The sequence below is a fragment of the Acomys minous genome (assembly GCF_964271855.1).
Source record: "Acomys minous genome assembly, chromosome: 15".
NCBI lineage: Eukaryota > Metazoa > Chordata > Mammalia > Rodentia > Muridae > Acomys > Acomys minous.
In genome coordinates, this window is record NC_140497.1 from 6,710,767 (window position 1) to 6,732,991 (window position 22,225).

At 51.0% G+C, this 22,225-nt stretch overlaps 1 protein-coding gene across 1 annotated transcript; it reads left to right on the plus strand.

Annotated features, from left to right (window-relative positions):
* Nucleotides 1–7,874: 7,874 nt before the first annotated feature.
* On the plus strand, nt 7,875–12,885 carry SOX1 (SRY-box transcription factor 1). Its single transcript, XM_084760131.1, has one exon. The coding sequence runs from the start codon at nt 8,617–8,619 to the stop codon at nt 9,793–9,795; it is 1,179 nt and encodes a 392-aa protein (XP_084616257.1). The 5' UTR covers nt 7,875–8,616; the 3' UTR covers nt 9,796–12,885.
* Nucleotides 12,886–22,225: the final 9,340 nt, after the last annotated feature.

A 22,225-nucleotide genomic window follows, 5' to 3' on the forward strand; every position in this document is an offset into this window, starting at 1 on the left:
GGGGACCCGGATGGCAGGAAGTGATCTCTCACAAGAACCCCTCAGGTGGTCTGCTGTGCTTCCAGGCTCACCGGCTCCTTGAGCGATGAGCCTAACCCTGAAGTGGGTCTAGAGAGACAAAACTCCTTGTGGCTGACCTGAGAGAAGAGACTCAACATCACTGCCACCCCTTCCCCAGGGGAGGCGGGGTGGTGAGCTCTATCTGGAAGAAACTATGTCTGGGCAGTCTGAGTTACAAGCACAATCTTAGCGAGCAGGAAGGCTACGAACAGCTGGGGTTCAAACGCTCCTCTTCTGCCTCCTGCTAGGATTCTTTGTCCTGCTGAAATCCTGAGCCAGCGTCTGGCCCAGGAGTAGCCTGTCCCTGAGGGAGAGATGGGGCATTTCTGAGGACAGTGAGGGGGGTTGATTCCAGCCCTTAACCAATTTTATAGAAAACTTACCTCTTTTCTCCTTCACTCCTGAGTTAAAAATTAGGACTCAGAGGCCACCTGAATCTTAATCTCTCCCTGTCTCTGTCTGTCTGTCTGTCTGTCTGTCTGTCTGTCTGTCTGTCTCTCTCTCTCTCTCTCTCTCTCTCTCTCTCTCTCTCTCTCTGTGTGTGTGTGTGTGTGTGTGTGTGTGTGCACTCTCCTCCTGTCTCTCTGAACCTCCTTTACAAGGGCACCCTGAAAGGTGGGCTGTAATCTTTCCCCAACCCTCCTGTCCTGAGTGTGCTGCTCCCAAAGGTTCCTGTGCACTTATCAACAGGCCTCTCCCTCCAACCTCAGGGAAATCTGCACCAGCTGCTTTGTATCTTTGCGAGAGAGAAGATGAATGGCATTCAGATGGGGCCCCGGGCCCCGCCATTAGCCCCTCACAGGGCAGCGAAGCTCTTCCCACAGCCTGGAGATAGTCACCGACCTACTTTTCCAGTTAGCTACTTTCTGAAGTAAAGCAAGGCACATGACTGAAAGGGCTTGAAATTGTGTCAGAGTGATGTTTTAATCTCATTGAAAAGTGTATTAAAGGACAAGATGTGATTTATGTGAGCTGCTCCGATGAAAGGCGAGATTGGAGTGGATGGGTTCTCCCTGGCGTGAACCTCGCGCCGTGTTTATATTGCAGCCTGTGTAGCTAATCTAATTTGCAATAACTGGGATGGCCTGTAAGGAGGGGAAAAAGGGATCTCTGGTTTCACTTTATTCCCCTTCATATAGAAATTCCTTATGACTTGTCTGCTCTTATGAGTGATGCCTTTTCTATTTGGGGGCTAATGAAAGAGACTGTGAGAAAGGGCTATGCATTCTCCAAGTGCAGCTTCTCGCACACAGCCCTGGTCATGGACACCCCTGGCCACCTATAGAGCATTGTTTCCAGTAGGTCGCCTCTGCCACCCCTGGCACGTCGCTCTCCTTGCCCTCCACCACTCTCCAGGCAGCAAGGACTGACCGACTAAAGGCTTATCTGCTCAGCCCAAGAATTGTGGTGTTAAGGGTTGTTTTTGGAATGTCCCTTAATCAGACACCTCCAATGCTTCTGGGTTTACCCTCTGCAAATTTTGACCTGAGCAGTTGTCAATGAAACTCCGCTGTTCAGAAAAGTTTAAGTCTTGTGCACAAGCTTTGCATGGCCTTCAGGGAAAGCCCAGCACCCCTCTGCTGGGAGGAGAGCTGCGTCCTTGCGATCACATCTAACTCAAGCAGCGTTCTTTATCAGGAAGACACAACATGCATTGGAAAATTACAACTTTTGCACAATGTAAAAAAAGGTGTATTCAAACTGTTAATTACGGGGGGCTGAGTAAATGAAACTTTCACAGTGACCCGTTTAATTTTGCAGTAATTGCTGACAAAATAAGACACGGATGAATCACAATACAGTATATTTATCTTGAAGGAGAATATTGTGTTGATGTAGTTAAACCAAAGACTAAGAGAAAAATTTAAGAACGGCGGGCAGAAATTTTTAAAGTACGTTAAAAAAAAAATCTCACCCTGAAAACATCTGGGTTAAAAGCGTGGAAAGCGCAGCTTCCGTGCCTTTTCTGAAAAGCACAACCAAATTACAGAGGCGACTGCGTCCCTCCTCAGAACCCAAGGCTCACTGGGAGCCCTCTTCTCTGGGAGAGGATCAGGGTCAGATTCCGACTCCGACTCCCAGGCTTGAGCACAAATTTTGAATGTACTAGAAATCTAGAGGATAGGAAAGAAATCCCCAAACAGAATGCGGTATCTCACAGATGCCCGGCGGAGCCTGGTGGCAGGCTGACCCTGAAACAGCGACTCTAGCCCGGGCCCTACTTGGCAGAGAAATGGGAAGGGAGAGAAGGGGGCATTCGTGCCCCTGGCACAATTCGGTTCCCACAGGCAAGTCCAAACAGATTTTTGCTTTATTTTGCAGGAAGGGAAGCGGGCCCACACCCACTAATTGCTCCCCTTCTCCTTCAGCCCAAGGCCAAGTAACGGCTCAGCCAAGGGCAAGGGGGCAAGGCATTGGGCACAAGCCTGGGCACCCACAAGCCTGGGCACGGACACGAGAGTGCGGACAGTCGGCTGTGCCCTGGCGCCTGGCGCACCCAGGGTGTCCCACAGAACCGCACGGGTAGAGCTGCTCTCTGCCGAGCGTGAGTGCCACGGGCGCTGTGGACGCCCAGCCGGCACTCCCGACGGGTGGAAGCCAGGGCAGCGCTAGCCTTTTCAAAGCAGCTGCTGGAGGCTCAGCCCTCCTGTAGGGATGGGTTTGGGCTGAATGGGTAGATTCGGACATCTGGCGCTCAGGTGTACCCGCAAGGTAGGCCTGCTGAAATTCTTGTCAGAAAATTTCACACGGCAGAAGTGGGGCGCTCGGTTCCAAAATCCGCGAGGCCTGGCACCCGGAGGAGGCCCAGCCCCACTGGCATTTTAGTGGCCTCTTCTCCAGTACCCGCAGCTCCACTTAGAGAGAGCTTGATTCCCCCTTGGGTTCCAGGCTTTCGTCGTTTCTTTCATTCATAAACCTGGTGGCTACAGACGCAGCTTGAATATTGACGTCTCTCCCCCGACTGCTCCGCCGTTAACCCAATTACAGAATTCATCAAGAACTGCGTTGAATTATCTCTTTCCATACAGTATCAGCATTAGCCTAATTAAAAGCTATAATGTCTGATATAATGATTAAATCGTTAGCTCTGCTGTAGGGAAGCAATATTTTGTTTTCCCTTCAATTAGAAGCTGATTGAGGTTTTCAGAGCAGGTCAGCTGTGAAATTTGAATTATATGTGTGAGTACTGCTCACAGGGTGAGCCCCTACTCGAAGCTCCCAGAGATTCTCCGAATACTTCCACCCAGAGAGCCAGGAGGCACACACGCACACACAGTGCAGCTCCGGATTGTGTATGCCGGTCGCCAGGAGAACGGCTGGAACCAGAGCGTGGTAGCCTAGACCAGAGGACTTTATTTACGCCTTTCCCACAGGCGCTGTTGCAACGGCTCTCTAAACTTGAACGCGGTTCGGGTCGAAAAAGAAGAGCCTTTGCTTCTATGCCGAGAGCGGCTCAGGAGGGGATGGGCTCTGAGGGAAGCTGGTAAAGATGGTGGGATCGCCCAAAGTTCTTTATTTGAGAATGATTCTCTTCCTTCGTCCGCATCCCTGACTCTTCCCTTTCTATCTGATTTTTTCCCCTCCCCTCCTCCCTTTTAAACAAGCCGGCACCAACAAGCAAAACACACAGTTTTGTGATTTGGCTTCGTTGGCTGTTTGGGAAGAACTCCCCAAGTTAGCCCGGGCTGGGCCCCAGGAGATCGGCTGAGAGATCCCAGGAAGACTCAGGAAAGGAGATGTCCCCTTAAAGACCTGGGTCGGAGGCTTGCGCTGAAATGCAAACACCGAACTGAGCACCGCCAACCCTCCGGTGATGCTGCCTTCGCACTAGCTGGGCGAGGGGCGCCTCTGCCAAGCAGGTGACAGCCCGACGTGGCTTCGCGAGGACATAGAGGGTAGTGGCGGCCAGCAGACGGCGATCGCGGCCCGCGCCGCGGCAGGGTCCGCACAGACAACGCCTAGGGGCTTCGGGCCCAGCAGGCTGCTCTCCACCACCGCCTCCTGCGGCAGGTCCCCAGACAGGGAACCTCAGCCTCCGGGCCCGCCCCCCTCAGAAGCGCTCTCCTCCCACTTCGCCCAGAACCTGCGCCTCCTGTTGGCCGAGGTGACCTCAGAGACCTCTTCCAAAATTCTTTCCCTCTCCCGGGTTTTCTTTGCCTCCCCCCTCTTACTAAACATTACTCTTTCTCCCTCCACAGTCCCTCCTAGAAACTGCCGGCTCGTTAGAGATCTTCAACTCTTCTCTCAGCCCTTTGACTGTACTGAGAGCTCTGACCCTGGGAGCTCCCAGGACCTCCACTCTGTCCCCCACGTACCCCACCAGGCGTTATAGGGTCTTGTTGTGAGCATGGGCAGGAGATTGTCACCAGGGCAGAAGTCTGAAGCCCACAGGGAAAAACCTCAACATACCCAACTTGTTTGGAGTGCGAGACAAATGCTGAGTTTAGAAACCCACATCCACGTATGGATGTCCCAGAGCCAAGCATAAATAAATAAATAAATAAATAAATAAATAAATAAAATAAGGAGGTGGGGGAGGACAAGGGATTCTGCCCACAGGGGCCCTCTCTGCCTCGAAAAGAAGTGTGTAAAGGAGTAATTTGGTTATTTATATCAGAGGTTCTAGTTTAGGGTGTTGAAAACCCAGGAAAGGCTTTTGTGCAAGAGCGTAAACACATCATTTCCATATATGTACACACCTTTATGTTTTACCCACGGGCATTTGCATATACAAACACATATACATGCGCACACAAAATTTCCTTTAGCAATGGGTCGACCTGAGTATTTGAGGGTTGTAACCACGGGTTCAATACAAACTCAGCCACGTTTTAAAGTCTGTCTTTGGCATTTTGAGCAACAGCACAGCAAAATTTCTGAGTTGCTGAAAGAACAAAGTTGGTCAGTCAGCAGTGAAATTAATCTCTGGCCTTGGATTCTGAGATTTTTCTAGCTTTATTAAGTAAATTGGTTTTCAAGTTCTCAAGAATATAGTTTTTAGGAAGCATTAAGCTGGAAGACAACCCCACCAAGCTGATGGGGAGAGGGCAGGAAGCAAACAGAAGTATTTGTCAAACTGGTTTAGATTGTTCTTCCAGTGTGTGAAGAGCCACTGGGGAAGTGAGCATGGAAGGACCTGAGAAACCGAGGCTTCTGGAAGTCCTCACTGGCAGGAGTTGTAATGCCCCTCACTGCTCATGCCAGGATGGAATGCACAAGGAGGTCTGGCACACCATGGCGACCACTGCTCAGTTGACACAGGCTGCCACCGCCAATCTTCCGTCACTTGGCAACAAGTGACACCTGCGTCTCTGCTTTCATGCTTCTGCAGGTGGGCACCCATAGGGCTTGCACTGGCTGGGGCTTGTGAACATTTTCCCATCACGCACAGCAGCTTCTGTAGAGTTGTACCCTGAATGACAGGCACCACCATGGCTACATGCAATGTGGTGCCATTTACCTCCTATTTAGATGTTCTGAAAAACATGGGTAACATCCTATTTGGAAACAATGTTCAGGGCTATGGTTGGAAGAAATGAGACCATTTCAAAGTCATCTATCCAAGTTCCCTAAAGCATAAAGCATTCCTGCAAAGCTCACTGGAGTGCACGGTGTTTATAAAATAAATTGCCCCATTGATATGGAAAATAATGTGCCACGCTTGATTCATACAAAGCATTTTCAGGGGGTCTTTGGCTACCTAGTTTAAAATCTAAATTGAAAAGCTCAGGAAAGAAATCTTTCAACTGCTAAGTGGATAATATGGTTTATAATTTATAACCGTTTCCTTTATTTCAGTCTTGCTGACTTCCCCTAACACCATGGATGTCTCCACACACTCATTGACTCCTAAATTTCAAATTTAAAAAATGGTTCTATGGCATTCTCGAATAATATTCCTGTTCGTTTTGTTCATTTACAATGTAACTGATATTTGTAGGTAGTTCGTGAAACAAATCAAAAGATTTAATAAACTTGATTGCTGAAATAAGAAGGTAGCTGAAAACTAAGTTTATAGCCTAGGTGTTTATCAAAGAAAATATAAAACGATGTTGCCTTTCTAGCATAAGTCTATATTATTTGATGAGTTTACTAGTAAGGCCTGAAATGAAAGCTCAATCAGCAGAGAGATGGATTTGCTGCTGCGCTGTGCTGTAGCAACCTGGGATTAAAAAAATAAAATGAAATGAAATAAACCTATGTAATAATCTTAGCAAGGAGCAACGGGGTCCGGAAATTTATAGCCTCAGATTTTTTGTAAACAGAAAAAGACCTGTCACATGTTCAGCGTCCACCACATTGGAACACCCTTATTCTTGCTATTATCCCAGTTATCTCCGTCATCAGAGGAGCCTCTGGATTACACGCGGGGCGATCTGCAGGCATCCGTCTAGGCCTGATTTACCCACCAGCAACCTCCTGAGGCACCTTCATCTTAGAAGCAGAAACGCGCCCTCTCTCCCTTCCCCCACTACGCCCCAGGACATCGGAAGACCTTGTGAGCGCTAAGGGTCTTTCTAGAAGAAGCCTTTAGATCAAGCCTCCATCTTTCTCTCAGAAATGGCTTTCTGAACCCGAGTCTGGGGTTGGGTTGGAAATCTCTTGTACCTGCCGGAAGCATACTTGTTCTGAGAGTCAAGAATTACAGCCGTTTGTGTATGCTTTCCTTCATCATCCCCAGAACTGGCTTTGCTTTTTCACAACGCAGGAAGAAACAAAAACATAACGGCGGCACTGTCACTGGTCAGAGGGCACCGCCTTTCAATTCAGTTTCAGCACCCGCACCCACCCCCACCCCCACCCCCGCCCCCGAACGCGGAGTTCACACGGTTTTCGAATTCCTTTGGCAAACAGCTTCAGGGAGAATCGCTCCAGAGAATCACAGGGTAGGTAGGTAGGTAGGTATTCTTTTGCTGTTTCAACAAACTTTTTTGGCTGTTGGAGTAACTACATTCCAGATAGATCTTGTTTTTTGACCTTCGCAGAAATGCAAGAGGAGAAAGAGTAAATTGGGAAGCGTATCTGACTATAATACCCCGATCCATTAAAAGACCCCCACCCCTAAGAAAGTTCGGGGTAGATAAGGGAGCTACGAGCCCTGCACCACACAAAAGCGGCCGCACCTTCATCCGTGATGACCCGAATTATGGATCCCGAATCAGTAAAACCTCTGAAGAACGCACTGACTGCCTGGGGTGGGGCAGACTAAGTGGCCCCGCTTGGCCAGAAGACCAGCAGTGGTACTTTCTTTCGGCTTAAGCTCCCCCTGGGAAGATCTGCCCGCACCACTGTTATTCTGCATTCCGGCTGAGCTGAGTGCAAAGTGAGGCCTCCATCTCCAACTTTCCCCTTCCCCGCGGGCGCAGAGTTGGCTGGCTGGGGACAGGGGAGGAGCCGGGTCTCCAATGAGCGCAGTTAAACACGACCTAGGGCTGTATTCCCCCCGCCTCCCCCGACAGCGAGTCTTTCTTCCTCTTGGTTTTCAACCCAATCGTTAATCATTCGGAGCGCGCGGGCGGGGAGAGGCGAAGGGGGTGAGCTCAGGGTTCGCCGCCGTCGCCGCCGCAGCGCGCGCGCTCAGGAAGCAGTGTGGCTGTGACCCCGCCCCCCCGCGCCCCCTTTTCCCCCTCCTTCCTGCCCTTGCTCCCCCCCTCCTCCTCCACCTCCTTGCTCCGCCGCCCGCGCCCAGTGTATCTACTCCCTCCCAACGTCACTCGCCAGCGCGCCATGCAAATCACCGCCGCCGCCAGCTCCCATTGGCCGCGGCGCTCTCATTTAATGGCAGCCCGGGCCCGGCGTATGGCTGCTGGGCCCCCCGCGCCACCGGCCCCGCGTGCGCCTCCGCTCCGAGCGCACGGCCCCGGGCAGGCAGCGGACAGCTTGTCCTGGACACAGCGGCCCGGCTCTCTGGCTCTCTGGCTCTCTGGCTCTCTGCACGCGTTGGCACTCCCACCGCTGTCCTTAACCCCCTCCCTGGCTGCACCGCGATCGCCCCCTCTGAACCCCCCTCCGAGTCCCCCTCAGCGCCTGGCTCCCCCCCAGGCACCTGGGACCAGCACATGCCCAGCGCACGCGGCGCGCCGCCCTGCTAGAAGTTGCGGCCCCGGAGTTGGAAGCTAGCAAGGAAGCCAGCACAGGAAGGAGACTTCGAGCCGTCAAGAGGAGGCAGTGAACCCCGTGTTGGGCCCAGTGGCCCCGCTTCAGACCCAGAAAGTGGAGCCTCAACTTGGCCACGACTGCACCTGTTTGCACGGCTCAGCCGAAAGCGACCGGACTGCAGCAGCGGCGGCGGCGATCATCTTGGCCCGCGGCCTCATTGGCAAGTGGTTTGTGCACGCGGAGAAACTTTCCACCTGAGAGCTGGACCCGCGCTAAGTGCGTGTGTTTTTGCCTCTTTTTTGTTGTTGCCTTCACCCAACCCCCTTCTCTCTGCTAGGCACCCCCCCCCCAAGTCTCTCTGGGCTGATCCTCTCTCCACCCACCCACCCCCCCCACCCGGCCGTCTATGCTCCAAGCCCTCTCTTTGCGGTACCGGTGAACCCGCGAGCCGCCCAGATGTACAGCATGATGATGGAAACCGACCTGCACTCGCCCGGCGGTGCCCAGGCGCCCACGAACCTCTCGGGCCCGGCCGGGGCGGGCGGGGGCGGTGGTGGGGGCGGGGGCGGCGGCGGCGGCGGCGGGGGCACCAAGGCCAACCAGGATCGGGTCAAGCGGCCCATGAACGCCTTCATGGTGTGGTCCCGCGGACAGCGGCGCAAGATGGCCCAGGAAAACCCCAAGATGCACAACTCGGAGATCAGCAAGCGCCTGGGGGCCGAGTGGAAGGTCATGTCCGAGGCGGAGAAGCGGCCGTTCATCGACGAGGCCAAGAGACTGCGCGCGCTGCACATGAAGGAGCACCCGGATTACAAGTACCGGCCGCGCCGCAAGACCAAGACGTTGCTAAAGAAGGACAAGTACTCGCTGGCCGGCGGGCTGCTGGCGGCCGGCGCAGGTGGCGGCGGCGCGGCCGTGGCCATGGGCGTGGGCGTGGGCGTCGGGGCGGCGGCCGTGGGCCAGCGCCTGGAGAGCCCGGGCGGCGCGGCGGGAGGCGGCTACGCGCATGTCAACGGCTGGGCAAACGGCGCCTACCCCGGCTCGGTAGCCGCGGCGGCTGCGGCCGCGGCCATGATGCAGGAGGCACAGCTGGCCTACGGGCAGCACCCAGGCGCGGGCGGCGCGCACCCGCACGCGCATCCGGCGCACCCTCACCCGCACCATCCGCACGCGCATCCTCACAATCCGCAACCCATGCACCGCTATGACATGGGCGCCCTGCAGTACAGCCCCATCTCCAACTCTCAGGGCTACATGAGTGCGTCGCCTTCGGGCTACGGCGGCATCCCCTACGGCGCCGCGGCAGCCGCTGCCGCCGCTGCGGGCGGCGCGCACCAGAACTCGGCTGTAGCGGCCGCGGCAGCCGCAGCAGCCGCATCGTCCGGTGCCCTAGGCGCCCTGGGTTCTCTGGTCAAGTCAGAGCCGAGCGGCAGTCCGCCGGCCCCCGCGCACTCACGGGCACCGTGCCCCGGGGACCTGCGCGAGATGATCAGCATGTACCTGCCCGCGGGCGAGGGTGGCGACCCGGCTGCTGCAGCGGCTGCAGCGGCCCAAAGCCGGCTGCACTCGCTGCCACAGCATTATCAGGGCGCGGGCGCGGGCGTCAACGGCACGGTGCCCCTGACGCACATCTAGCGCCGCGGGGACGCCGGGGACACTGCGGCTTGTGGCCGGCGCCCCGGCGACGAAGAGCATGAGGCCTGCGCCCGAACCTCCAGAGCCCGACTTTGTACAGACGTATCCGCGTTCTTGTAAAAAGGCCGCTCTGGAGAGCGAAGCACCAGGTGACATCTGCCCTCTCTCACCTTTACCGGGACTTCTAGGCGCTGACACCAGACTGGCGTCTTAGACTGAACTTCGGTGTTTTCACGAGACCTTTTGTACAGTATTTATCGTCCGCAGAGGAGGCACACAGTGTTTTCTCGGCTCGGGAGGACAAAAGACAAAACCCAGCGAGGCGATGCCAACTTTTGTATGACTGCCGGCAAGCACTGTAACTTTCTCCGGGCTTTACTTCCCGCCGGCTCTTCCGCCTGAGGCCGAGTGAAGGACCTCGAGCTCTTCTCACTTGTTATAAATGTAGTAAGGCAGATCCAAACATTTACAAGTTTTTTGGGTCTTTTCTTTTTTCTTTTTGTAGTTGTTACCGCTCTTTTGGGTTGGTTGCTTAATTTATACCGCAGTCCCCTCTCAGACGGTGGAGTTATATTCTGGGTTTTGTAAAACTCTGTATCTGAGCATTTCCTTTTTTTTGTTTTGTTTTGTATTATTTCTTGTAAACGCGTTGTGACATTTTTTAAGGTGTTGCGGTACGGGGGAAGAGGGGTCAGATTGTGTACATAGCCTGCAAGTCTTTCATCGAAAAACGAAAAACGAAAAACAAAGAGAGATTCCCTCCCCCAAATGCATCAAAAGTTGAATCAATACATTTAAGAGAGAAAAGCCCGTTTCCCTATGAAATTGAAACGTGCTAATTTTATATGCATGTTTTATGAGTTCAAAATACAATTAGCAATCTGTTGGAGGAGAAATTATCAGCCGGGCCCAAGAGTAAGGGAGCCCCACCAAGCGGAGGACAGCCTTTCAGCGGCTTTATCCAGTGGGGGGAAAAAAAGAAAGCTAAACTCCATAGATTATTTTATAGAGTTAAAGTTAGCACAGAAGGGAAGTTATTACAAAACACGTCCGAAAGGGTTAGCGTTTTAACTGCAGCGGCCCTGGCATATTTTTGCATTTCTTTGCTGTGACTCTGCCCTTCACCTACTGTAGCAGTTTTGAGGCAGCTAGGTACTTGGCCAGAAGGAGAAAGGACAGTGCTCAATGGTGGGACAAGGCCAAGGGTGGGGGACAATGACCACCGCCTTGAGAGCGTGCCTTTGATTGCTCTGTAATTGGAATTGTAAGTGAAATTATCTTCCTGTGGTTCAAGGAAGCAGTCCTGACCCAGAGCCTCTCACCCAGGTCCAACTCCAGCTCCTCCCCCTTCCTCTCTGGGAAAATCCAACACAGTTTTGCTGATTTTCTTACACACACCCCGAACCGACCACCCTCTCTCCTGTGTGAACCGGGGATGCAGGTTGCAGGGAAATGTAAACACAAAATAGCTGTGTTTATAATTCCTGACCAGATCTTAAGGTTGTTTGATGCTTTAAATATTTTTAATTATATTTTTTCTAGGTGTTTATTGGTACATTGCAGGGTTTTTTTCCTGGAATTTAAAGTTTTCTGTAAAACTTTGTCTTCAAGTAACCTGACAGCATTAAATATTGCATTTAAAAGTTATATTGTAGCAAATATGTTTTAAAATTAATCATGACATTAGAATGAAAATTTATTTTTGAAGGAAATTTTCTTTAAATCCAGATGGGAAATAATACTAATTTTAGCATCCTTCCCCCTCGTTTTTTTTCTCTTCTCAATTTCTTTTCTTGGAATGAGTATGGATTAGCCATTCAAAAGTGAGCTCACTCTAGCAGTGCAGTAAGACCTGAACTCGGCCTACACCGGAGAATATCTTTCAGTATAAATGCTAATCTTATAAGTGACATGTGTGATTTAACAAAAAAGACATTTTGATGATTTTGCTCAAACCCCTCATTCCTTAAAGTTACTGCAAGAGATTCAAGAATGACACCCACTCCTTTCTGATAAGGTAATAAAAGGGCACGCACACACACATACACACACACACACACACACACACACACACACACATTTCTCATTTATTTTTCTTTTAGGAGTTTGTTCTTTCTTAGAACTGCTTTGCTTAAGGAGTCTAAGACACTGAGGCAATCTGGGAGGAAGTGCCCCAGGAGCCTCCTCAGGGAACTTCTAGGGTGCTTTCAGGGTCCAACCACCTCCCCTTAAATGCACATGGGCCTTTGCCAACTGGCCCTTACCTGGGGGTCAAGGGTGACCACACTGTTATGCCTGGGCTCCTGGAGTTCCTGTGTGTACCTTGGCTGTGAGCAACTAAACCAGGCCTTCCTGCCACAGGAGCTATGGCCCACTTTAAAGGAAGCGCCACATAAAGTTAGTCACCTTTTGAGTCCCAGACAGCTCAATCCCCTTTTTTCTCCCCCAGAAGACTTCAGGGTTTTTTGGGTGAGCCCCACCCAGCGAGCAGGGACTCTTTGTGCCAAGGCTTCCAAGCCACCTTCCTTTGGGTTCTACTGATGTGAAAGACACGGAGAAATTATCTAATGACTTGATTTGAAAACAATACAGGAGAATGGGGGGGGGGGCAGGGGAACCTCCTCCTGTGATTCAGGCCAGATTTGGGAAGGCTTTCTCCAGTTTAAATAAGTGGAGAGAATGTTCTCCTAAACCTTACTTAGGGCCTAACTCAAGGAAATGCACTTTCTAACCAAGTAATGCACATTTTTTGTTAAAGTGAACTTCTTTTTGGTCATGATTATGTGATAACTCACTTCCAAAGCACGGGCAGTGTTTTTATTAGTGCAATTTTGTTTAAAATCTGTGTGGAGAATGGGACAGGATCTTTGTAAAGCGTGGATAAAGTTTGCATAACTTTGTGTGGGGCGCCTGGGTGGCTTCTAAACTCACGGGTACACTAAGCAGGGCGATTTGCTTGACAGTCACCCCTCACCCCCACCCCACCCCCCACCCCCCTGCTGCCGCCGCTGCTGCGGTGCTCCCTCTCCTCTCCCGACCCTCTCTCCTCTTCCCCTTTCTCTCTCTCCCATTAAAAAAAAATTCACTGGCCCCTTTTTATTGTTGCCACTGAGACTTTGACACCCTCCCTCAAAACCACTAGTAGGCAGATGAAACGAATTAATTTTTTTAAGGAGTTGCGGGCGCAGCGCGCCTGATCTGCAGATGTGTCGGGATGTGACTGATAGGTCTATTAAAATCATGCGTGTGGGAGAAGAATAACACTCATATTCACGCATTTCATTTTCCCCCGACAAAGACTGGGCACTGCCGCGCTCTGTCTCCGGAAAATTCCAGTTTATTCGAGAATCCCTCCCCAGCCCTCGTGTTCCAGGGACGCAGGAAAGCAAGCCCTGTCCAGCCTTGATACAGCACCGCTGGCTCGGGGGCCCCTGTGCTCTTGTGGTCACGCCCTCTCTCCCACAGAGCTTCCGCAGCGGGTGTCCAGGAGCCCAGCGGCGGAATCTAACCTTAGGTTAGAGTCCTGGGAAAGTTCAAGAGAAAAGCAGACTTGGCCTTGGTGCAGGAAGGAGTTGGCGAGATTGAGAGACCTGGGCGGATGGGGAGGAGGGGATGCAGTACGGGCACCCGGAGCGAGAATGCCAGAGTCCTTCTGTGCAGGGTGGCGGGTGGACTAGTAGGAGCCTGGCCCTCGCTCAAGCAGAGCAGCTCAAGGCTGTCCGCCGCCCCCCTAACGCCCCAGCTAGAGGCTCGGAAGCTGCACCCCTCCCTCTCCTCACTGCCCTCACCCTCCTCCCTCCAGGCCTTCCTCCCCAGCTGCTCCCTGCAAGACTCGACTTCACCTGCCCCCAGAACCAGCGAGACAGTGCGGCTGCCCACAGCGCCCTTCGTCTCGGGTGTTGGGGCCAGGACCCCCCTCGGAGAACGGGCCGGCTTCCCGTGTGCTCAAGCCTGGACTTCACTCTACCTCTGGAGCCCCGAGTCACCCATGGTTCTGTAGTTCTGCTCGCCCGCAGCTGAGCCCTACACTTCGCTGAGGTCCCTCTCACCACCTTCCTGTCCACCACTTCCTCCCACCCCCGCCCTTGCCCTCACCCTCAGCCTGCTGTCTCTGCTCTCACTTGGCTTTCCCTCTGTACGCTGCCAAGCCCTCCCTTTGTCTTGGTGCTCCGTCTGCTTCCCGCCTCCGAGGCCCCGTCTCCTCTCTCCTCTCCTCTCCTCTCCTCTCCTCTCCTCTCCTCTCTGATGCCCAGCGCCCCGTCTGAGGCACAGGTTCAGAGCGATCCGTCCTCTCTTTGAGTTCGTCCATCCTTGCGGGGGTGGCAAGTGAGGGCTTGGCGCCCCCCTTGCTCATGTCCACACTGGCCCGGAGGCCGTTGGGGAATTAAAAAATGAGATGTTTTGTGTCTTAAAGACTGCTGGGTTAGGGCAGAGAAAAGTCCTGACCTGGGGTCAGCCTACAGCCAAACCCTTTTTACAATCAGTGGGGGAGCCAAGCAGGTCCCCTGCGTGCCAACTGCAACAAGTGGGCGCAGACAGGGGGAGGGGAGGGAGGCAGGCTCTCTAGACAAGCAGAGAGAAGGGCACAGGCGGACTCTCTTGGGCCCGGGTCTAGGCCTGGACAGTGACTAGCAACCTTAAAAGGTTTCATTCCCAGAGAAATGTGTGCACTGGCTAAATCTGAGGACTCGTCTGCGCATTGCTCAGCCCAAGACATCCAGTTTTTTATAAACGCAACTGAGCATACTTGAGCAGCAACAAATAAGTGAATAAAATAGGACCAAGTCCTTGAAGGCTGGAGTTAGCAGTCCTTTCGTGAACACCTGCTTTGTTTTACACTCTGTACAACCCTTCACACCTTGGGGAGCTGTAGATGAGACAGTGCTGAACGAAATGCATCACATAATGCATCACTAAGGCAGTTTTGCCACCAGACCAGGTTCTCAACACAGGGTGAGTGAAGTACCTAAGGGTCAAAGCCGTTATTTGTTCAGATTGATGGAGACCAGGAGTGATGGGCCAGAGGGAAGCTGGAGGCCAAGAAAGGAAGTAGGCTTGTCCTCCTTAGAGCCTTACAGGAACTGAGATGGTACCACTGGTAATGCCAGGCAAATGTGGGAAACATTCAACCCCAAAGAAACAGTATATCCTCAAAGAGCTTATGTCTGGGGAGTAAAAAAATTTTTTAAAAACACAAAATTGCCAAATCTTCTACATTCTTGCCTGCCCACAAGCAAACCCCACCAGCAGCAGGGAGAAGGCAGAGCCAGTTTTCCTGTGTCTTTGTTTTTGTTTTAAATGACACAACTCTTGGTCAGCTTGCACGTCCTTGCACAGTGTGCACACCATGTGGCCTCTCACATGGAGGTAGAAGGTATGCTCTGAGTTCAAAGTTCAAGACGGAAGACCAGAAGACTGCAGGACCAGCTGCTAAGTGACCTCTAGGGAAAACTTATCTGTGGCAGGGACGCTGGCCATGGAGTCTTCCTGAATGCCCTGTGGGCAGCTTGTGAGGGTTTAATTGCCCTCGGCCACTTCAGAACAGCCTGTGGGGACATTAAAGACGCTGTTTGTGGAGAACAGCGGGTCACCACACGCAAAGCCTTGGAATAGTCAGCCAGTCAAATCAGTGGAAAAATCAGCTTTTGTTAGATTTTGCCGTTTCGGGAATTAGACATTCACTGTAGAGCTGCAGTTGTGAGAAATTGCAATGTCAGGCGTGTTCCCAGTGGGGAAATATTGTGAGTGTGGAGGAACGCAAGATTGGGCCTGACAATGGGGAAACTGACAAGAGCCATCACCCAGACGTTGTTTCCTTTCCCAGCACCCCGGAAATGCTAACAAGGGACGCTACTTGGCAGCAGTGGGTCTGCACACTGAGTGCAAGAGGCACACACAGTGCAAGATCTAACCCCAGTTTCACATGAGTGAGAGAATCCACAGGCAAAAAATTCCCTGTAGATTTTTTTAAAAAGCCACCTATATATCAGTTAGAAGCAGCATAAAGTCTAGAAGAGGAAGAAAAAAACCAAACCAAACAAACAAACAATTAAGTGGCAGAAGAAGAGTCATCCAGGTGAGCATGTTGAACCTGGGGGGCCTGAGCAGACTCGGGGCTTTAAGAAGCTAAACCCCACAGGCATGTTCACTAAGGCTTGAACCTCCCTGCTGGGTGGAGAAGCTGGAACCAGGCCTTTGTTTCTACATTGAACTGAAGAGAAAACAAGACCAAGGCGCCTGCTGTCGCCTTGGAGCTTTCTCAACTGTGGGTCTGTTGTCGCATGCGAAACCAAAGCTACCAAACACCCAGATCCTCAGGACATACCCGCCAGAATTGCAGAGCCCAGCAATCAGGAGGCCCCAGGAAATGGCCAGGTAATATAGAAGCATATACGCACAAGACCAAAGCGGTTGGTGGAGCCTGGGTCTTAGGAGGCAAGTGTGGCGGAGGTGACTGTGGAGATGATCTGCTCGGTGCACAGGAATTCTCAGAGAGCTGTCTCGATCCCTGTTGCTCAGCAGATGTCATATGTCATGACTGGCCTGTCACCAGGTGCCCATGATTTTAAGATGAACTGGACAAGGCTCACTGTCTCCGGGGTGAGACACATGTCACACAGGAAGGAACGATGATGTTGCAGTCGTTTGACAGAGGCACAGGCCATGAGAATCTGGTCTGGCACACAAAGCCACATGGGCCCTGTAACTGCTTGGTCCTCCCTGGGTGGAAGGTTCCCTGGGTGGCTTGCACAGTGTTGGGTTGTGATTGGTGACAGTGGTGATGTGACCCTAAGGAGAGCTGCCTTTGTTATGGCGGCTTTGGACGGGGGCTTGTGGTACCAGATGCAGACTTGGAGCTTTGCAAGAGTGCTGGCTTCTCACTCTCAGTACTCCATACTCTGACCAGGACCCAGAGAGGCTGACCACAGGGGCCACTAGAATCTCCCCTGCCGTGGGCACAGTCAGGGAGGTGCTGTATGCTGACCCTGGAGGACACTTGAAAAGCCTTAAAAGTGTTTTAAGATGACAATGATGTTGATGATGATGATGATGATATGTGTGTGTGTGTGGATGTGTGTGTGTGTGTGTGTGTGTGTGTGTGTACACAGTGGGCTACTACCAGGGTTATGTCAAAATCATTAAGATCAGAGCAGGATTTGTTATTTGTAAAGTGCTCATTTGATTCTTCAATTAGTGAATTTTGGGGAAAAAAAGATTGGGGAGGTTCCCTTTATTTGTCTGGAAGGAGTGAAGGAGTTTGTTTCCTACTTCTGTCTGGTTGTCCCAGCCCACCGGACCCCATCCCACTCCAGACACAGCTGGGGTCTCCTGAAGGGCAGTCTATGCAGACCAGGGGAGGCAGGCACGTACACATGCATATGTTTTTAGAAATGGGTGAGCGAAATGCCTGCTGGGTCCAGACAGTTTTCTCAGTGCCTTGTTTTTTACAAGATGGGTTTGCATAGGCATAAACTGGATCTGGTGTGCACCATAACATTCTTGCTAGCCAGATGGCAGGGGCACCATTTATTGGTGTGTACAAAATGACCACACTTTTGTCCTCAAATGTATCATAACTACATCTGTGAAATGGGCATGCCGTGTCATAGTGTCTCACAGGAAGAGCTGTGTACATGAAAGCACTATGCGTAGATAAACTGGCTCCTCTCAGCAGGGTCAGTGTGACAGTGGGGTGGCCTTCACTGTATCCATAGGTACAGCTGCTGACCACCATGCGGCCCTGAAAGAACGCAGTGTCTGATTGGCAGGTAAGTAGATTTGAAACCAGAGAATGGGAAGTCTTTTTCATTTTAAAATTTAAAATGCTCAATTAAAACAATAAATCACTTATTTCAGTGTTCCGGGCTGGGGAAAAATAAAAGGGTGTGCAAATGCATAAATGACATGATTACTTGCTAAGGGAAATTATGTGTAGCATAAAAAGTAAGATGACACATTATTATCCTAATGTAAATAGATCATATGCACTCACTAGTTTAAACAATGGGACGCCACCTAAAGTCACAGTTCAAATTAGATTATTCAGTTGCATCAAGGCATTAAATATAAATAAAAAACGGGCACACTTAAAACCAATCCACAGGCTACAAGTTTGATATCAATGTCAATAACATACATTTTAAAGTGAAGCTGTTTTGAGGATATTCAAATACATTTGAGGAGAACATTTATGGTAACATTTTCAGGAGACTTATTTAGGATTTACTGTAACTAGTCCCCAAATGGTCACCTTCCCACACTTGCTCTTTCAGTCCCTGCGTTGGCTCTATGTGAGTGGAGCTCTTCCTCAGTGAATGTCCTCAGAGGGAGTAGAGGTCACATGGGGACAGGCACCCCAACATCACCATGCGCCTGTCAACAAACCGCATGCTGTGAGCACCGCAACTATGTCTGCTTTGGGATTTTACAAGTTGTAATTTCCAACACAGCCGGCTTCTGTGCACATCGCAGGGAGACAACATAATCGTTAAAGCGAGTTGAGTTCACAGGGCAGACGCGCGTGGATCACAGGACCAGGGTAGAGAAGGCTGGCCTGCTTCCAGGGAGCTCTTTGGCCTTCTGAGTGCTGGCCGACCTGCAGTCCAGAAGTGGGGCTGTGGAACATCTGCCGTGCTCTTCTGGAGTGGGTCCTGGCTGTTGCTCTGGCTCTGCAGGAGTTGACAGAGGAGCTGTTTGGCTTCACCGCTGGGCAGGGGCGTGTCTCATTCCACAAACAGAACCAGAGAACCGGCTCAGAGCTTCCACTGCGGCCTCAATACTTGCTGAGCAATAGGGAGCTTGCGCTTTGCCTCAGAATCCCCTGGAGACTTGCTATATACTTGGGCGCCCCATGAGTTCCGGGTGCTCTGAAGTGGCACTGTGTGTTAAGATGGGTTTTCCTTTAGGACCATGTGGCAGAGCCTCTCTTTGCGTTAGAGTGCTTCAGGCACCTGAAAAGGAAAAGCAGGTCTCACAAGGTCCCACACTCCTGCTCTGCTCGCCCACCCAGCCCCTCGCGGAGTCTGAGGGCTCCTGTCACAGGGGAGTCTAGATGCCAGCATATCCACGCGGACATGGATTGTGAGCTGATCCCAGCAGACTTACCTCCCGGCATCTGGCTTATTAGCCCTTATTGTGTGCATCTGAATGTGTGGCCTGCGGATTTGAAATCCCTAAACACAAAACCGGTCCTGGCTGTGGAGGTGTCGCAGGGGAGGGGAGCACGGAAAGCTACTGTGAGTCTGTCCCTCAGGATCGAGCCTGGTCCCACTCTGTTCTCCACTCCTAGGGTTCCCAAGCTCCAGGCTCCTCAGAATCCCACAGTGAACCCAGAAACAGTGCAGAGTGCTTAATTCACGGAGAAGCCAGGGCATGGCTGGAGGTCGTTCTCGGCCCCAGTGTGAACGTGGAGTTAAATCGCTCTGGGTGACATCCCAGCTTCAGGAAACTAGGTTTTTGACAGACAATTTTGGTGTTAACACCAGTTCCTGCAGGAATGCGGAGCAGACCAGGAAACCCAGTGCCCACCCCAGCTGGGCAGGACGCAGCAGTATATGTGGTTAAGAAGCAGTAATGCCAGCACCCCAAACTTCTGGTGGAGTGACATGCCATTGTGATCTTCAGCCATGTCTGGATGCACATTCCGTTATCCTGGAATGCATGCGGCCCATGGGCAACAGGCTAGACACACCTACTGTAGAGCACTTTTATTCTTTGAAGAGTGAAATGAAAATATTTTAATCTTTTTATAGCGCTTTAAAGTGATTGCCAAGCTATGATAACAGAAACATATATTAAATTGCTTGGTCTAAATTAAAAATATTTTAATCTTTTTATACTGCTTTAAAAATGATTGCCAAGCTATCAATATATATTTGCTTGGTCTAAAGAATTAGCAGGCCTGGGAGCCATGGACAATGTGAAATTTTACACTGTTCACAGCAGCATTGAAGCTCAGCTCATAGATTCATTTAGAAATACACGTTGCTTATGCCTACATGCAGTTGCATAGCTCAATTTAAGCTGTGGCTCCAAATACAATCTTATTTTTTTCTGCAAAGAATTGCTAGAGGTGATATATTCATTCTGGAATGGTAAAATGTTGGTTTAATTAGTTTTTTAAGAATTTTATATAATTTCCCTTACAGAGTGGATAATTTACTTTATTATCCAAATTTCATAGTCAGTGTTTTGAAATTGAAACATCTCTAATAGTATTCTCAGCTTAAAGACTGAAATAAATCATCTATTTATTTATTTTTTTAAATGAGCAAGAAAGCTTTTGCCTTGTCGTCTCACTCATTAATATATCCGAATTTAAATCAGGGAAGACAGAATACAGCTAATGTATGAACTCTGGTACTTGTCTCTGTAGCTTTTTGTTGAGTTTGGGGGCAAACTCACCCCCCAAGGATGTCCGCTCTCCACTCATGGATGTTTGTCTGCATGAAGAGACCCTCAGCAAAAGCTGTGCCGAATTTTCAAACTTCATGTCTCTGTTTTACTCCATCTGCCCTAATATAATCAGTGTGGACCAATGTGTTCTTTCTTTTCTTGAGCGCAGGCTGGTGACTGTGTCTGTGATCTGGGTGTGTGGGCAGCGCACAAGGGGCAGAGATGGTGTTCACACCATGTCCCCACAAGCTCAGTGTGTGAAGGAGCCCATCCTCAGCACAGAGGGAGACCAAGCAGAGCAGTCAGAGTTACCACCATTGCCCTGAAAACCCAACATCTGAACAGCATTTTTAGTTTCAGTTTTTTTTTTAAATAGTTTTACCTTGTATGTTCAGCAAATATATATATATATTTGCAAGTATGCAAGTATGCAAGTCTGAGAAAACACTTCCCTTGAAAGTGGTATTTCAACATTGCTTATTAAAATTACTTTTTGCCAAAGGATTTTGTTACCTTAAATTGGATTTTCTTCTTCTGTTTTGTTGAGTAAAGTTGAGGAGACTTAAGAGGACAAAGGAATCAAACAAGCCACGAAGATGGTGGACAGTTTGGCCAGCATTTGCTGGACTCTTGTTTGAGGGGAAAACAACAACAACAACAACAACCTGACTCGATTCTCTGTTCTCTCCAATGACCAGCAAAAATACACAAGGTGGTTTAGAATCTGTGACAACTCCATCTGGGCAGGGGAGGCTGACCCTGGGCTCTCTGTTGTTAACTTCTAACTGGCTGTGGATGTTACTTTTATTTTTTTAAAAAAACTTGCAAGTGTCTATCACCAAGACTAGACCATAGAAATGTAATGTTAAAGGAATTAAAAAAAAAAAAAAAGAGGTTTTCAAGAAGGAGGAGGGAACTGCAGGTGGGAAGACAAGACAGGAAGCCACTGCCAGGAACCAACACTAGAAAGGCAGTGTTTTGGTGACAGGGCCACATGGGCAGACACTGGGTCCTCAGGGACCTCTCCTCAGCCTGGAAGGAGCACATCAAAGGTCCCAAGCAGATTTGGAATTAGGACCCAGCTGTCCGCACACTGCTGGAACTGTTTCAGGTCAGAGGCTTACGTGAACTGCTTGTGCAGCCAGACGCCCACTGGGCCGGCCTGTGGGACTCCTGTAACAGAGTCCCATGTGAGAAGCCTTGAAGGACAAAGCCTATCTTCCATAGCGCTGGGAAAAAGTCTAAGCTCACCGTGTGGGAAGGCATGGCCGCTCTCGCCAGGGCTCTGGTGCTGCCTGGGGAGCACTGCAGAGACAGCATTGGCTTTCTGCCTCTGTCTTCCTGATATAGAAGCTCCCCCACCCCCACCCCTATCCCAGGGATGCCGGCATCTGAGGTCCCTTCCCTTTCTCTTCTGTGTTTCGTGTATGAGTGTACATATGTTCGTATGCAGGCAGGATGTGAACACATCTGTATACACACATGCATGGTTGGTCAACCTTGGATGTCATTCCTCAGGTGTGGGCCACCCTGACTTTTGAGACTGGGTGTCTCACTGAGCTGGACCTCACCCAGAAGGCTGTGAGAGCTGTCCAGTGCACCCCGAGATCTGCCTGCTACTCCCCAGCACGAGGATTGCCCCTGAGGGCCACCTCACCTGTCTTTTTTTACATGGGTTCTGGGAAGCAGGTCCTCACTCTTGTGTAGTAAGCATTTTGCCGACTGATTTATCACAACATTTCCCCAAACCCCTTCGTGAAACTGAAGGCTGAGGGCCTCCCGGATGACCCTGTCCTGACCTGTGTGCCTGCAAAGACCTTGCTGGCCACCAAGTGTCCCTGGGTCAGGGCTTCAAGCTCTCTCTCTCTGGGAAATGCCATTCAAGGCCTGGTGTTCACTGTTGACTGTGCGCCATCTTTCCTAATAAGCACTGTGCATGCATCCTGAGGCCCTGTCTGCCTCCAGGGCAGGCGCTCTAGGCCTGCAGGCTCTCACACAGTGCACAGTCTCCCAGGCCTCCCTCTGCAGCAGGCCC

Bases quoted from the DNA above. Each gene is read 5' to 3' on its own strand.
- SOX1 (XM_084760131.1), top strand. From the start codon at position 8,617: ATGTACAGCATGATGATGGAAACCGACCTGCACTCGCCCGGCGGTGCC.